The sequence below is a fragment of the Metopolophium dirhodum genome, chromosome 1 (assembly GCF_019925205.1).
Source record: "Metopolophium dirhodum isolate CAU chromosome 1, ASM1992520v1, whole genome shotgun sequence".
NCBI lineage: Eukaryota > Metazoa > Arthropoda > Insecta > Hemiptera > Aphididae > Metopolophium > Metopolophium dirhodum.
The window spans coordinates 128,506,662-128,522,998 of record NC_083560.1 but is presented as its reverse complement, the minus strand read 5'-3'; the positions used below and the strand labels follow the sequence as shown (position 1 = coordinate 128,522,998).

General features: G+C 31.9%; 1 protein-coding gene across 1 annotated transcript in view; it reads right to left on the bottom strand.

Annotated features, from left to right (window-relative positions):
• Positions 1–13,671, bottom strand: part of LOC132937503 (uncharacterized) — an 85,522-nt gene extending 71,851 nt beyond the window's left edge. The window contains exon 1 of the mRNA XM_061004324.1: positions 12,973–13,671. Coding sequence (XP_060860307.1) covers positions 12,973–13,086 — 114 coding nt within the window. The 5' untranslated portion in view covers positions 13,087–13,671. The remainder of the gene's footprint in view (positions 1–12,972) is intronic.
• Between the last annotated feature and the right edge of the window lie 2,666 nt (positions 13,672–16,337).

Below are 16,337 nucleotides of genomic sequence, written 5' to 3'. Positions count from 1 at the left end.
TTATAGTTTGTACCAGTGGTCTCAAACTCGGAATACCCAAAGGGCCTTATATTTATATACGTCAAAGGTTCGAGGGAAAAACGTCTTTTGTTTTTTACTCATCTTCATTACCTATTCTAAATTAAAATAAACAAAATAAATGAAGACAGCATATTTCATTTCTACTATCGATTTCGGTTATTATTTTATAACTGTTTTTAATAATAGGTACAAAGTATTACAAAGTATATTATTCATTTCTTGTTTAGTAAATTTTTTTTTATTTTTAAAATTGACGAAGAAATAAAATATTTCTTGCGTGCCACACGTTTGGGACCAGTGGTTTACACCGTTTTGGGACAACCACGTGAGCCGGGGGTGAACGTGTAATATCATATTAATTATGAAAGCGATTATAATAATATTATTACATCGGAAAAACGGTTTTTGGCCAAAGTTGCACGACCTAGCCTTTCTGAATTGATGGAATAGAAATAATCAAACGTGACGACAAACCACGGCGAACGGTTAAACACGATCAATATACAAGATTTCCCGAAAATACATAATTTATACGGTTTCGAAACAACCACATCACGGACCGGGGTGCGTGTAATATCGTATTAATTATGAAAGCGATTATAATAATATTATTACACTGTAAAAACGGTTTTCAGCCAAAGTTGTTCGACCAAGTTTTTCTAAATTGATGAAACACAAAATTGTTTGCTAATTAGTTTTTTCGGCGGAAATTACATAATGTTATAATGTAGAAATAGCTATTTCAAACTTTACACTGCAACAGCAGAATCCTAGCGCAATTTAACATATTATTATTATTATTATCAAGTGATTAATAATATTCATAGAAATATAGTCATTTGGTGGTTGTAGTCAAGTCACGATAATTTAATATAATCATAATATTACACGCTAAAAGCGCGTCGATAACAAAACAGACATGGTGTAAGTGATCCGTAATCTGCATTTGTTCTTATTATCGTTATAACTAGGGAACGGATTTGAATGCAAATTGCATTTTTTTCTGAATGTCCGAAAACATTGGTTTCCAAGCAAAAAGTTCATTTCATACGTCAAAGAATTAAAAAATGTAACTTTTATTTTGCATTAATAGAGCTTTTTTTGAAATTTTTAGTGCATTTTGTGGGTTTTAAGTCATTTTTTTCAACATTTTTTCCACATTCATTCTAAAAAAAACTAAAATACCTAAATATGTATTATGTTACGAAATTACGAAATTATTGTTGACACGTGTATAATACAATGCTATGAAACAAAAGGTAAAAGTAAAACGAATATACCTATCTAAATGGTATACCTATTAAATTATTATTTTTTAGGGTAAAAAGAAGATGGACAGAAGATAATTGAAAATTAATTAATTAAGGTTGTATTGTATTTAAATATTTTTTATTAGATTTTTCATAATAATGTGTTTTTTTATAAGTTTTAAATTTAAAATTTTGTTTTTATTGAATATAAAACCCATTTTTAAAGTTTTTTAGGGCATTTTTCTGGTTTTTTAGAGCATTTAAATCCGTTCCCTACTTATAACATATTATTATCTAACCGTTAATATCGTTGCAACTCACAACTATGTTATTCTATGACAGTGGACCTTATTTTAATTTACCGCGATTTTTAGCGCCATTATTGTTGGGGCTAAATATCTTATAATTTTTAATCAATAGTATAATATGAAGATAATATCATCATTATTATCAAGTGATTAATAAATATTCAAAGAAATCTAGTGTTAAACAATAGTCACTATGGCATATAATAATATGATCATAATACGCCAAAAGCGTTTTTACACGTTTCGTTTGTTTAAACGAATTCGGCAATGATGATAATATTATTAATATATCATTATATTAATATACAATATTATTATAAGGAATGACGAATTTCGGAAGAGTTTATCCGGTATTGGTGTTGTTATAATTGTACTCGAGAGCAATTAAAACTATATCGAGATCTTCGCAGAGACTCGCACAAAGTGAGCGACGCCTACAATAAAATTGTGAACAAAAAATATTACTGTAGGGTATTCAAGTGTCGAGTCTTCGAAAACAATACATGTACAACAAACGTTTAAAATAATCACAAAAACGACCCATCTCTTACTTGAATATTATAATAATATTATTATATTATTGTATTTCGCGCTGCTGTGGAAATTTTTCCAGAATAAGACGTCTTAAAATATATTTCTGAAATCATTATCCCATTACATATCACGGTCGACTTCGATGCTGTACTTACAATAACAATCATTGTTTGCGATTCGCCAGACATAAATCTCTCGAGTCTTGCCCGATTCATGTATTTTGGGTACGTAACATAACATAATACGATTTACATAATAATATACCTATTGTTTAAATTTGGGCGGTGCAGCCGTATATATTATAATAATATACTTACATGACGAACTACGCCACTGCAGGTCACCCCGACTTATAGAAATATATACAAAACTGTTCTTTTTCGATCGGTAGCGACCTTTGCCAACGCCCATTCGGCCCCCCTCCCCCCACACGAAGCGATATATCCACCAACTACAATATTAGTAAGTAAGTAGTTGGTAAATGTGTATCATATATAAAATTATTAAATAGAAAATAATAATTATACATTTAATTGGTATGCATTATATATTATTTATTTAATATAATGTACTTTTGAATAGTTTGTTTATTTTGACGTTGGGAAATTAATGTAAACCCCCTCCCTCCACCTAAATACGCCTTTGGGTATATTATAGACATATTATAATAATTGACCTACTCTACCGGATACAATATTGTTTACAAACAAATTTCATAATACTAAGTGACTCGCACTAAGTAGGTACCTAGTCTTAATGCCATCAAAAATACGGAAAATTCAACTCGCCTCACTAAGCGTATCCGAGAAAAAGCTTGAAGAGCTATTGGAAAAGGAAAACATATTATTCGTTTCATATAGATTCCTGGGCATATATTATTATATATGACGACGAACGGCACTGCTCACCCCGACTGATGAAAGTACATAAAACTATTCTTTTTCGATAGGCAGTCCCCCTCCCCCCATCGGAGACACCATAAAGTCCTCCGGCATAATACACCCATCAAACACAATAGTAAGTAGTATTAGTATCATATACAATTTAGATATAGTTATAAAAAATAATGATACATTTAACTATAGATAGGTGCATTACAAAAATCGACGTTTTCTGGCGTTAATAAAATTATATTACATATTATAGATGTCGGTATATAAACTATGGACATATAATAATATATATTGACCTAATCTGTCGGATAAAATATTGTTTTACAAACAAATGTCATAGTATAATAAGTGACTCGCACTAAGTAGCCCTAATGCCACACAAAATACGGATAATCTAACCGACGACCCCAAGCTTATCCGAGAAGAAAATCGTAGAGCTTTTGAGAAAGGGAATATTTCATATGGATTCCCGGGCATATATATAAGCATACCAGGAATGAAAAAGCAGACCAAGAAGCACTTGAAGCAACCACTTCAACGTCGTTTTTTTTTATAAATATGACTACATCATACACAGACTTAATGAACGAAATATATAATTAACAAATAGCACTGGCGTACGAAAATAAACAGGATTTAAAAAACAATATTAATTTATGGCAAAACTCTGGACTCAGCAGAGAAGAAAAAACTGTGACTGACCGACTTCAAATAGGTCACCTAACACGCAGTTATATTTGGATGACCAAAGAAGAACTCCAACATATTATTATGTGCATGGGTGAAAATAGGAGGGTGATTTAAGGGCTAAGTCTCCCTCAAAAATGTCCTAAATGTGGTTTTAAGCTTATTCAATATTATCGTAGTAGGCCTTTAATTAGCCCCCCCCCCTTCCCCGAAAAAAAAATATAAAACGCTATTTACACCTATGCAGATTATATGTGGTAGATGTAGCGTGTTCTTCTGACTATTCATAGAATGTAAAAAATTCAAAATACATATACTGGTATCAATTCCACATCTCCAAACAATTTAAAATAATTTAGTCAATCCTTACTTAATTAAATATGAAAACATGTTAAATCTATAAATGTGCTTTTAATAAAATATTATAATGGCCAAGTTGCCGATGTATCAATAAAAAAAATAAGAAAATATATTACCTATAAGGATAAATTAGAAAAAATATAATATAAAAGATTCCACTAAATGTACCACTCTATTCTCTCCACTCTACAAATACTTTTATGTACAACCCAAAAAACTTAACTATAGTTATTACTTATTATGCTCCGATGAATAGAATTTTATTGAATAGTAATTCCATTAAAAACTTTGATTTTTTTTTGATACACCCAGCGATTTAAAAAATGTTCTAAGCAATCACTTATAATATTTTACTTATTGTATTATATTAAAAGATTTATTATATTAATAAAATTGAATTATTCGTTTAACACTTATGTTCGAATGTATTTCAATTTAATATGTATTTAATTGAGATTATTATCTAAAATTTTTACTTTATGTTATCTGTATTTAATCTAATTATATCTGTACTGTTTGGCATTTGCTCTAAATAGCGTTATTATTTATTGTACATTAAATATTGGTTCGGTACCTAATTCACTTTTTTAGACTATGACGTTTTTTAACGATTTCCATGTCGTGTCTGCTACCTTGTTTTTTCTTGGAATATCGACTGTCCATATATATATAAAAAAAAATAAAAGTAATGTATTTAAAAAATGAGTCGGGACGATTCACGCCTTTGCGTGGAACGACCAGTTAAACCACAACACCCCGTAATTACGAGTACATTATTCATCACTGCATTTAACTAATCGTAATTCATTTTTCCCTAGGACATCGGATTTGGTTTTATTAGATTTACAAGGGTCCGGATGTAAATAAGTCAATCAGTATTGATTGCTTAACCCTTTTAAAATGCAGTGATTTATTGTAAAAATAGTATTTAAAAAAAAAAACACTCAACCGAAACGCGATGACCTTTATAATATAATATTGATGTATTAACCCAATGGAAATTCACTGCGGGAAATGACTAATTTAAAAGGATAACCTCAACAATTTTGTTAAACTGCAATGCCAGACTAAAAAAAAAACAACGATAGTTGTAAGTAAGTAGGAAGTAATTGTTTAAAACTTTAGACTGCTTAACGCGGCATTCGTGATTAATATTATTACCTATTCGTTAGGTAAGTAACATATTTTTATAACATATTATATTAAATGCAAAAATCTAAATAAATTAATTGCCGACATTAGAAATAAATAAATACAGCGTGTAGGTAACCTCTGAATAATGGACACTCGCTGAAATGTTATCGACTATTCAGAGGGTTCCGTTAGTAGAAGGTTTGTATAGTTTTTTCACAAACAAACATCCACTATTTGGAGGTGTCCGCTGTTTAGAGGTGCCTGTTAAGGGATGTTTCTCTGTATATATATATATACACCGCAGTGAAACGGTCGGGAAATCGTATTTTTTCAAAAACAATGTTATTGGCGAACCGACTGATTAATTTATTCGAAACCAACAAAATGTAGCTCCATTGTTTAGAGGGTTGAGTTTGTAATTTGTTCCCAAATAAACATCCACTATTCGGAGATGTCCGCTGTTTAGAGGTGCCTGTTAAGGGAGGCTTCACTGTACCGCAGTGGAAACAGTCGGAAAATAGTATTTTTCAATAACAATACGTTACCGATTGATTTAACTCATTCGAAAGTTCGAAACCTACAAAATGTAGGACACCGTCTTGACGCCGCCGGTACACGCGTATAATATATTAATTCGTTTTGTATGGAGTCTGCAAAGAGCAACATTCGGAAGTCGAAAGTTTTAAGTTTTTCCACAGTTCTCCATTGTGTTGCGTATACATTTATTTAGCGATTAGATTTTTATCGAGTCGCCGCGAGAGATTATTATACTCCGTCGTTAAGTCCATTAGCAGCGTGAACATTATAATACTATGAGTTTATTTTTTTGACTTCGATACGTCCCGAGAAAATAGCACTGAATCGCGAGACGGATGTGATATTACGATAATAGGTAATAATATTATTATGCTTAAAACATGTAACAGCTGGTTACAATATTATGTTCTCCTCGGGGCGACGCGTCTATAATAATACTATTATTTTATCATATTTTTTTTCTGCGTCATTCCGCAATATTGTTTACGTGATGTTTAGGTTTTTTTTTATGAAAATATCTCATTGCGCTCGTCATCGGCGGAAAGTTGTATTATTTTTTTGTTGATAAACGTGTCCGTTCAGTAGTTGTGATTCGTCGCGATAGTTTTTGGAGGAAATAAAAACGGTTTAAAGCAGTGCATTATTTTATCTTGCCAGTAAAATACTAACGACTCATACGTATCTATTATCTGTTGAGTGAACGTCATCATCGTGTGGTTTAGTGGTTACAACAAAAATAACAGACAGCACATTACGACGATATTATTATATTATTATTCTTTAATAGAAAAAAAGATAATGGCAGTTGTATATTATATTGTTGTTTCATTATATGCACGCATATATTATTTTAACGGTCAATCTAATAATAAATTACAAATATAATAATATAATATCACATGCGATGTTGTCATGTGATATCGCCGCATGTCCGTCTATCGGCGAGATTTGTTTTGAATTTTTCTCTTCGGGAGCTGTAATATATTTCGAAATTGTACGCGAGTATAATAATAATAAATTTCATCTCTGCTTCAGATTTCACCGAGGTCCCTCGGTTACAAGACGTCTAGATTGGGCACCGGACGGGGAAGAAGAGAAGTGACAAGTGGGGGGAGGAAAGGGACAGACAATAAACGCAATTGATAAAAATATAATTCAGCGTATTATGCACCGTCGTGCACAACATAAAGAGTGAAACGATGCAAACAGAATTATTTTGTTTACACACAATAGTAATAATATATACTAATACAGTAGACACTAATATAGAGCAGACATTCTTCTCAGCAGACATGCGATTTTCCCGTAAATCACATAATAACAGCCGACACAATACAATAATAATATATACATTGCCAAATCCCTCGTATCAAGACGTGATCATTATATTGTAAGCACTAAATAATAAAATAAATATTATTTTTCAAAATTGAACTCAATCACAATAATTTAAATAGTCGTTTTTTGGATGAGTATTATTTATGATATAAAATATATTTATACGATATGAATATTGTTCGTTATTTTCAGTAGAAAACGTGGTAAGAAAATAATATGACCTGATCGCATGTAATTTTACCACAATTTGTCAGCTACTCCATTCACTTTAATAGCTATTCAATGCGGGGAAGTGTTGGGGCGATTAACTGAACTTAAGTTAGAAGTTACAGTAACGAAATTAGTTTTTAAGAAATTGTATTAAATTTAATTGTAATTAGTAATTTATACGTAATTTAAGCTAAAATTATTTACAAATTTTAATTAATAACAAAATTATTCTTCAGTTTATTTTTTTAATATACCTACATTAAGAACCAATTGATAGAAAGTATTTGTAAATATATCATATTATAAGTTAGAGTTCCTGACGGTAAAATGTTTTTTATAGCAAACAAATTATATTCGTCAAAAAAGTTGTATTTTTAATAAATTTAAAAATAAAATATAGGTAACGTGTCAAATAAAATATTATATCGTCTAATTTGGTTCTTAAATAAGGATTTTATATAATTTCAAATGTTTATCGTAATTAATTAATAAATATATTGACGATATACTTTTAAGCACCAGTGATATTTTTGAAAGTAAAAAGTAATTTGAATTGTAATGAATTTACTTTTTTTAACTCACGAGTATAATTTAACTTGATTAAATAGAAAAAAGGTGTGGGTCACTGTAATGGATGGTGTAAAATTTGATTTCAAAGATATTACTATTATACTTATATCATTGTATACGAAAAACGATCCTGAATGAAGTCGGCCAATCAGCCTATGATATCACTAAGTATATTTGATGATATTATTGTGAATAAATTAATTAATTTACCAAATTTACGTGGAACCGTGTTTTACATTCTCAATCCTTACCTATAAAATTTGAACATTTTATAAATTTTTAACTACAAAATCGTTTTTAAATTTAAAATTTGATAAATGTTCACAAAAATTGAACTTTAAATGCTTATAAAAAATTTACGACTATGTATTTTTAATATATTTCAACTATCATTGTAACAATGTAATATTATTAGGAGTCATGCATTACATTTTCAAGCATTTTCACCCAATAAATAAAATTTGCTATACAAATTGGAAACTGAAAATATCAATTAACAGCTCAAAACAAATCAAAATATTTTAAATAGAAAATGCTAATAAATATAATTCAGTGAAAATGTCATGTATATATATAGTCATTTGTTTTAGAGTCAGGTACACCAAAATTAAAATCGATTTTGTCGAAAACTGTTTTTACGTAAAAATACGTAGATTCACTTTCCTATGGAACAAGATAATGGAGTTAAGAAACGAAGCATTATTTCGAATACTTATCATGTACACAGACACAAAATATAAAAATAAAAAAACACAGATTATTGTAAAATCAATACATTTATAATCGCTCCGAATCTAAAAAGTAACTAATAGGTACAATTTAACTAAAATTTCGAAAGGTAATTCGTAACCTAATTCAATTACCAAAATATAGTAAACACCCAACACTTCAGCCAACCCCCCCCCCCCACCCCCCACTCCAAAAAAAAAAGGGAAAAAGAGAGTCGGGCTATTTTTGTTCACTAAAATAATATATTTAATATTATTTAATATTATCATCACATTATTGTATAATGAGTAACTTCATACCGAGACCATAGAATATCCAACACCTAATATACGGTAGATCGCGGGCAGTGAACGATTATTATTTTGGCCAACAGCTGAAATGGCTAGTGGCTGCAGTCTTGTCATTGAGCGCAAACGATTTTCGGGTACTTCGTTTCAGTGCAGCAGCAGAACAATGTGTAGTACCGGTACCTAGGTATAATATTATAATATTCAAATATTGTAAGCTGTCTCGCTGTTGTATGATAAGTACACGAGACAAAACGAGAGACGCGAATAACGGTCACGGAGAATAATAATGTACATACATACCTATATAGTGTAGTACAATAATATTATAATATCTTTGTTATATATAATAATATAGGCCCCGGGGAGGACGTTTGAGAGGCAATCACCTCCGAGTTATTATTGTTTGTTGTTGTAAGACTCTAATCCCATTTACAGAGTGGTTGTTTATTTATTTTTTTGTTCGTCGTCAGTATACCTAGTATAATAATCGGCGGATAACCGAGTCGGCTTTGGACAAACTTCGACCTGACAATCGCCATGTGTTTATAACAACGACAATACGGCATTGAATCGGCCCAATTATACAATATGTATATACAGGTAAAATATATACATAGGGTTGATATTCACAGAGATCGCGAAATAATAATAATAATTGCACTCATATACGCGTCTTTCAATTGAATGGGAGTTGTAGGCATACTGCGCAGTACAATAATAAGAGCACCTGCTATTAATAATAATAATAATAATAAGGAGAATATTATCGCGAAGAAGTCTGTAGGTATAATATAATAACATCATGATTCATAATATATTAAGGTAGATAGGTACGTTTATAATATTATTTTAATGTCTACCGCTAGCGGGCACTTGAGCGAAATCCGGGGGGAGGGGGGCGCTTCCATTGCCGGCTCCAGTCGTCTCGAAAATATTTCAGAAACAAACGAAAATAATTACACCTTTGTAAAAACTAATTAGGACTTACCAAGATTATTATTGCAGAAGCTAGAGGAATGCGCGATGAAAGAAAATCGAACGCATTTCAATGGATATTGTAAACGTTAATAATTTATTGTATCTAAATCTGTCAATTAAATTATGTTTACCTTCGCATTGACACCGGTCAGCATTTCATGCTATATACATTACATAATTCATTACGTGCTATAGCATTGACTGGCAATATTATTACGTATTTATGTAGTATAGCATCAATAATAAACGGCAAGATAAATCCCGCTGGCCTATAAAACTTTATTATTTAGTTTTTTTTGGCAAAAATATATGTTTTGGTCATAAAATATATAGCGATGCTAATCCGACTGGTGCGGGGACATCTTCAAAGTCCTTGTTACATTTATGATATATGTCGGACTCGACTCAATCCACCCCAACCCACCTCCTCTCCACCGACAAATAAAATAAGAAATAAGAATTGAAACGCTATTTTACGCCAATAATGCTGCAGTCGGCGTCTGATCGTACCACGACTATTGTCCGTCCGGATACAAATTTATTCCACATGCGTACGGCACTTAAAAACCAAGTGTACAAAATATAGATTTTCCAATAATAATAATAATAATATCAAATATTAATATTCAGCCGTTGGATTACACAATAATTATTATAATATTGTATTATTGCGTACGGCTTTTTAATAATAAACGAAAAACATTGAAACAACGACGACGATAATCACTTCGAGGCTGTCGGGGTTGGTTAATGAATATTAATAATAAACACCCTCTCTGGAATATTAGGACGAAATTCGCACGATGAACGAAAATTCCGTGATCATGACACTGAGACAACCGCGGTGAAGCGCGCTTAACCGAAATCCGACTAAACAATATGAAATTTAAATGCAATTACATTATTTGATATGGTTGATTGGCACGACGTGCTTATCGTGTAATTTATTTCTCACGAAATATTAATGTTTGTTTAGAAATCGACTTCCAGATAGATACTGCGGACGTCTGTTGGTTTGAGGCTTAACTACTGCTCCTTCATTGGAAAACTAACAGTTAAAACCAGGGTTTGCAAAATTTATAATAACGTTATATTCGATAAAAAAAAAACGATTGAAATTTGTAAACGTAATTATAACGGAAAGCGATGGTCAAAAATAATTAAATACCACAAAACAAAACATAACGATTGACAAAATATATTTTACCTATATCATTAAACAAAACGTAATTTATAGAATATCACTGAACGAAAAATAACGCAAAACGAAATATTTTAAAATGTATTTACTTAAAAGGTCTATTGGTTTCGCAGAAATATTTATTTCGTGCAAACAATCTAAGAATCTAAGAATTGATTATATTATATTTCGTATCCGGGCAATAAATTACTTACCCGCATTAATTATTATTTTTTAAAATTAATAGGTATTAACACTGTTTTAAATAACGATAAACGCAAAGATTGTGTAACGTTATAATTGTAAATAAAATAAAACAGAATTTTTTTTTTAAATGCAAACCCTGGTTTAAACATTTTCATTTTTAAAGCCAAAGACTCGTTTTGAATTAAAGTAAATTTAAGTCCTAATACAGATATTGTGTTTGTGGATATAACCATTAATGACTTTGACATCAGAGTTATACATATATATATCACTTAAGGATAGAGTATACCACAAACAAAAAAAAAACAAACAGACACATAGTCACCCCTCTATGAAATCGTATAGGACTCCGTGTTAATATAACATTTGTTTAGGACCTCATTCTATGTACGCCTCAAAATCCCACCTATGTGTAATGAAACTGTTTACAACAAGGTTCAATATTAAATATATTATTATTATACACTTGATAGTTGATTATGTCCTGGTGTTCAGAAATTGTGGTCGGGCACCACGCAGTGAGTGGGTATAATACGATTCGGAGAAAGTTAAAGCTCAAAACGGTGCCGCGTTGGCAATATTGCTGAAAATGTACGAATCTCCCGAAAAATAGACACCATTGATACGAAAACAAAATGTCTACTATTGAAAATAATATTGTACAACAAGTTATTGTTGAATATTTGAATATATTATTTTAAATTTTTAGATTGCTTATTGTCTAGGTAATATATTACAATATTCATTATAAATAACGACATGATTAGCATTATTCGCTTCACATATAAAAACAGTGTTAAATCAAAATAAACTTGTTCATTGTGCAGAAGTAATAATTGAAAATATTACGATACATATTTTATGATCCTATTAAGTTTTAATGGTGTATTATATAAATGTTATGTAGGACGTTAAGTATAAGTATAGTATCGGTAAGTAGAATAGTGCGTTTTAAGCACTTAATACATATCATTGATTTTATCCTACGAGAATAATATATAGGCTACATATAATGTGGAAACGTAAGACTAGCAGTTATTGAAAACTTAAGTTAACATACAATATAGTATTGAGGTTTTTATCGATGGATATTTTTCTGACAATAGAGTTAAAAAAAATAGATCGTCGCTTTTACTGCGGTCCACTGTTAATTCGAATAGTAATTGGGTGCGGTGGTTAAAGTTAAATATCAAATTGACGAGTGCTTGGCACCACTACTGAAAAGTCAATGTTGTTAATATATTTAATTTGAGTCTTAAGTGTAATAATACAATATTGGTAATGGGTCTGGAAAAATCGCCAGGCTTACAGAGCATATTCGTTTTTGTAAATTGGCAATTGAAAGCTAGCCTAAACAGGGTTTTCAAGAGATATTCGGTAAGGAGGTAACAGAGGTCCCGCTAATGAAAGAGCAACTTTAAAAGTTTTTCTGCGTTTGAAAGTTTGTACAAATCGTGATCATTCGTATGAAATGATATATAATCGGATGAAAACGTCGAAATGAACGCGTAAAACTGTCTACGTACCTACCTACCTACACTGCGGAAGACGACCCAAAAGTTCTAAAAACCGGCCAAGGTCCTGCGTGACGTCAGTGAAATATATTATTACATCGTCCAGAGACGTCCGCGACACGACATCGGCGTGATGACAATTTTTCGGCGGCACAATGACGGCTGTCATTGTTTTTAATATAATATTATATCGTTGAGAATAATTTTAAAAAAAAATCCCATATAAAGATACCTCTATTGGCGGCGTATCGATCCAACTCTCGCTGGCCCTCCGGGCCATGAGCGCGGGGCTAAACAGCAAATTTTCGTCCTCTTCGTCATCGTCGGCCGAAAAAAACCAAGACATGATAATGATCAACGACGAACTACTAAATATACTATGCGCGATGTCTCGCTGACGAATATCTACTGCCGCGACGTAATATTATGTGATCATATAATGACGTGACGTAGTACTTCTGAGGTGGCGGTTTTGTAGAAAATATAATATTAATAAAATTTGTATTATTATCGCGTGGGCAGAGCTGCTGTATAGGTTACCCGCGGGTATCTCGTTCGGGGGAGTCAAAAAGAAATTCAGCACCGCCACAACCACCGCCCCCGATTGGAATTCGACGCATCCAAAACACTCGAAGCTCGCAACCCGAGCCGCACACGAATGGAACTCGACGAACTGTGTGACGTATTAAAATATTATCGTGACGTATATAGTTTTGATAAACAATGTTATAAATTGTCGTCCGTTCGCGGTTTTCGTATTTCGCCAATTTCTCTCTCCCTATTCTCGCCACTACACCGGATTGGGTTTTCGTCGTCCCGATCGTACGCAATCCACTGCAGAACAATAATATTACAGCACAGCGCCCGCGACGACTGACGACCGCGTGCGAGACGTGTACGACTGAGGGAACTCCGTCGCCCGACGGACGTAATATTTTAATATCACATATCGCAATAATACGTATTTTTTATTCGAATATTATCCGCGGCTTGGCAGACTCGCCGCTGCGCTGTGCCGTCCTTACACCTGGACGATATCCAAATTTATATTTAGCAGAGTGCCCGGCGGCCCACGCGCGTTCGCCGAGCAAAATCCGTTCATCTATAAGGACAGTTTTGAGGGTTCCCTCTCCCGCGGAGTCGTCGTCGGGTGTGCGGTCCGCGAGGCGCCGAACGATTTTCGACGGTCTCGTAGCAAGACGCCTGCTGCGAGGACGAGGGGGGGGGGGGGGTGGTGGGAAGGGGGTGGAAGAACGGACCGCGACGAGAAAACATTATCCGATATTGCGCAATGTACCTACACGGTTTGCCGGGAAAATTACGATTTAAGTCATCCACAACAGCTGTTCGTGTATATCTTCACAATAAAAGAAATATTATCGTATGCGATTGAGCTCAACCGCATTATAGTTTTCTGAAATAATTAATGACATTATTCGTGTGACTTGTATAAACCGTAGGTATACCTTTGGAATAATATAAACCAATAGACATTACTACTTTATAGACTTTGACTGAAAATTCGTCTCGGTGGTTTACTCGGATTCGAAATATATACGAAACGCATATCGTAAAAAATATACAAATAATCTAGTATCAATCGATTAAGGCAGGACTTGGATTTTAAAAACAAACACTATCATGCTTTAATGTTTGACGTTTATAGTTTACTCCTGAGTTTGTGTTATAAACTTATAATATAATATGGAAAGTGTAATTTTTTTCCAAAGTTCAAATGATGTTTGAAAGCGAGTTCCAAACTTTCAAAAATTGTATAATTAGTTTCAATATTATTTAGAAATAATAAATAACTTTGTGATGAGATGGGGGTGGAAGAACCGACCGTGATCAGAAAATATTATCCAATATTGCGCAATGTACACGGTTTGACAGAAAAATTTCGATTTTTCCTACGTCATCCACACACAGCTGTTTATGTATCTTCACAGGAATTGTCGTACATCGTATGCAATCATATTTTACTGCAATAGTTTTCCATAATAATTAATAAAAATAATATTCACATAACTTGTACAAATCGTACCTACGAATAATAAAAACGTATACGTTTATAAGATACTCAGATCCAAAATCTGTGTCAGGGGTTTACTAGGTTTACAATTAATGAAAATAATATAAATATTGTACAAAAATATATAAATTTCCAAGAAACAATAGATTTACAATTTAATGCAAGACTTGGGTTTTAAAAATAATATTATGAACAAAATTATTACCATTACTATACATTTCTCCTGAAAATTGCGACTTTTCGCTATATCTACGTACCTATACCTATACGTACACTGTTTGTGTATTTTCACAAGAAATGAAACTATTGCATGCAATAAAGTTTAACCTCAATAGCTTTCCATAAGCGGGGCATACAAGCGGGGCATTTGTCCAGGACCTCGCGCTCAAAATGTCCATAGAAAAATATTTTATATGGAAATCTGGTAGTAAAACAAAAGAACAATATTATATTATATTAAATATGTAAGCACCAACGTCGACATAAGGTATGGCAAATCCGGATTCCCAGAAAGTCTATCGCAGTATTAAATTTAATTAGTCATTACCCGATATCGCGAGCGGCTGTCGAATTGTAATTCGTCATCACATCTAACTATATATTATATAATTATTCAACGTACCTATTTTAAATAGTCGTTTAGAATTTTTAAAATCATTTAGAATGAGTAGTAGCTTTGAGTCCTCAAAAATTAAGCTAATGAAATAGCAGATGTCATGAATATTGATAAGACATTTAAAAAGAAGCGTTTTAGAAGGACCAAAAAAACAATTTGATTATGAGAATTCTGATGAAGTAAATGATGATCCAGGAAACAATTTCCGAACATTTTATTTTAATGTAATTGCCTATGGAGCTTTACTGTTATTTAGTGAACGATTTAATCAATTTCAAATTTATAGTAACAACTCAGGTTTTTTAAACAATATTGGTGAACTTCAAAAGATAACTATAATGACGACCTTATGAAGAATTGTTTAGATCTGCAAAATGATTGAAGTGACGGAGATTTATATGATACAGTTGCTTCTGAATTGTACGAAAAGTTACTAGTTAATCGTCATACAATGAAAGAATATTCTACACCTATAGAAGCACTAGGTTTTTTAAAAACAATGTCTGGTGCTTTTACAGCTTTTCCTAATATAGTAATTTCACCCCGAATTTTGCTAACCATACCAATCACCTCAGCGTCAGCAGAAAGGAAACCAAAACTCAAAATAATCAAAAATTACATAAGAAACACAATGTTTCAAAAACGATTGACTGAATTGGTTACGATTGCAATAGAAAGACGTCATAGAGTTGTTTGCGTCCAACAAATCAAGGAAAAATTTTAAATATTCAATATTAATTTTGTTTTTGTATTGTTTAAATGTATTAAATTATATTAAATTTAATAGATACAATTACAGAACCTTTGTACCTTTGTATACCTTAGTTACTAAGGTTAGGTTAGGTTAGTAAATTTGTAAGTTATTTGTATGTTTGTAAGTCGACAAATGTAATACGTTTTAAAGTAATCATTAAAAAGTTAAAAAATTATATTTACTAATGTATTTTTA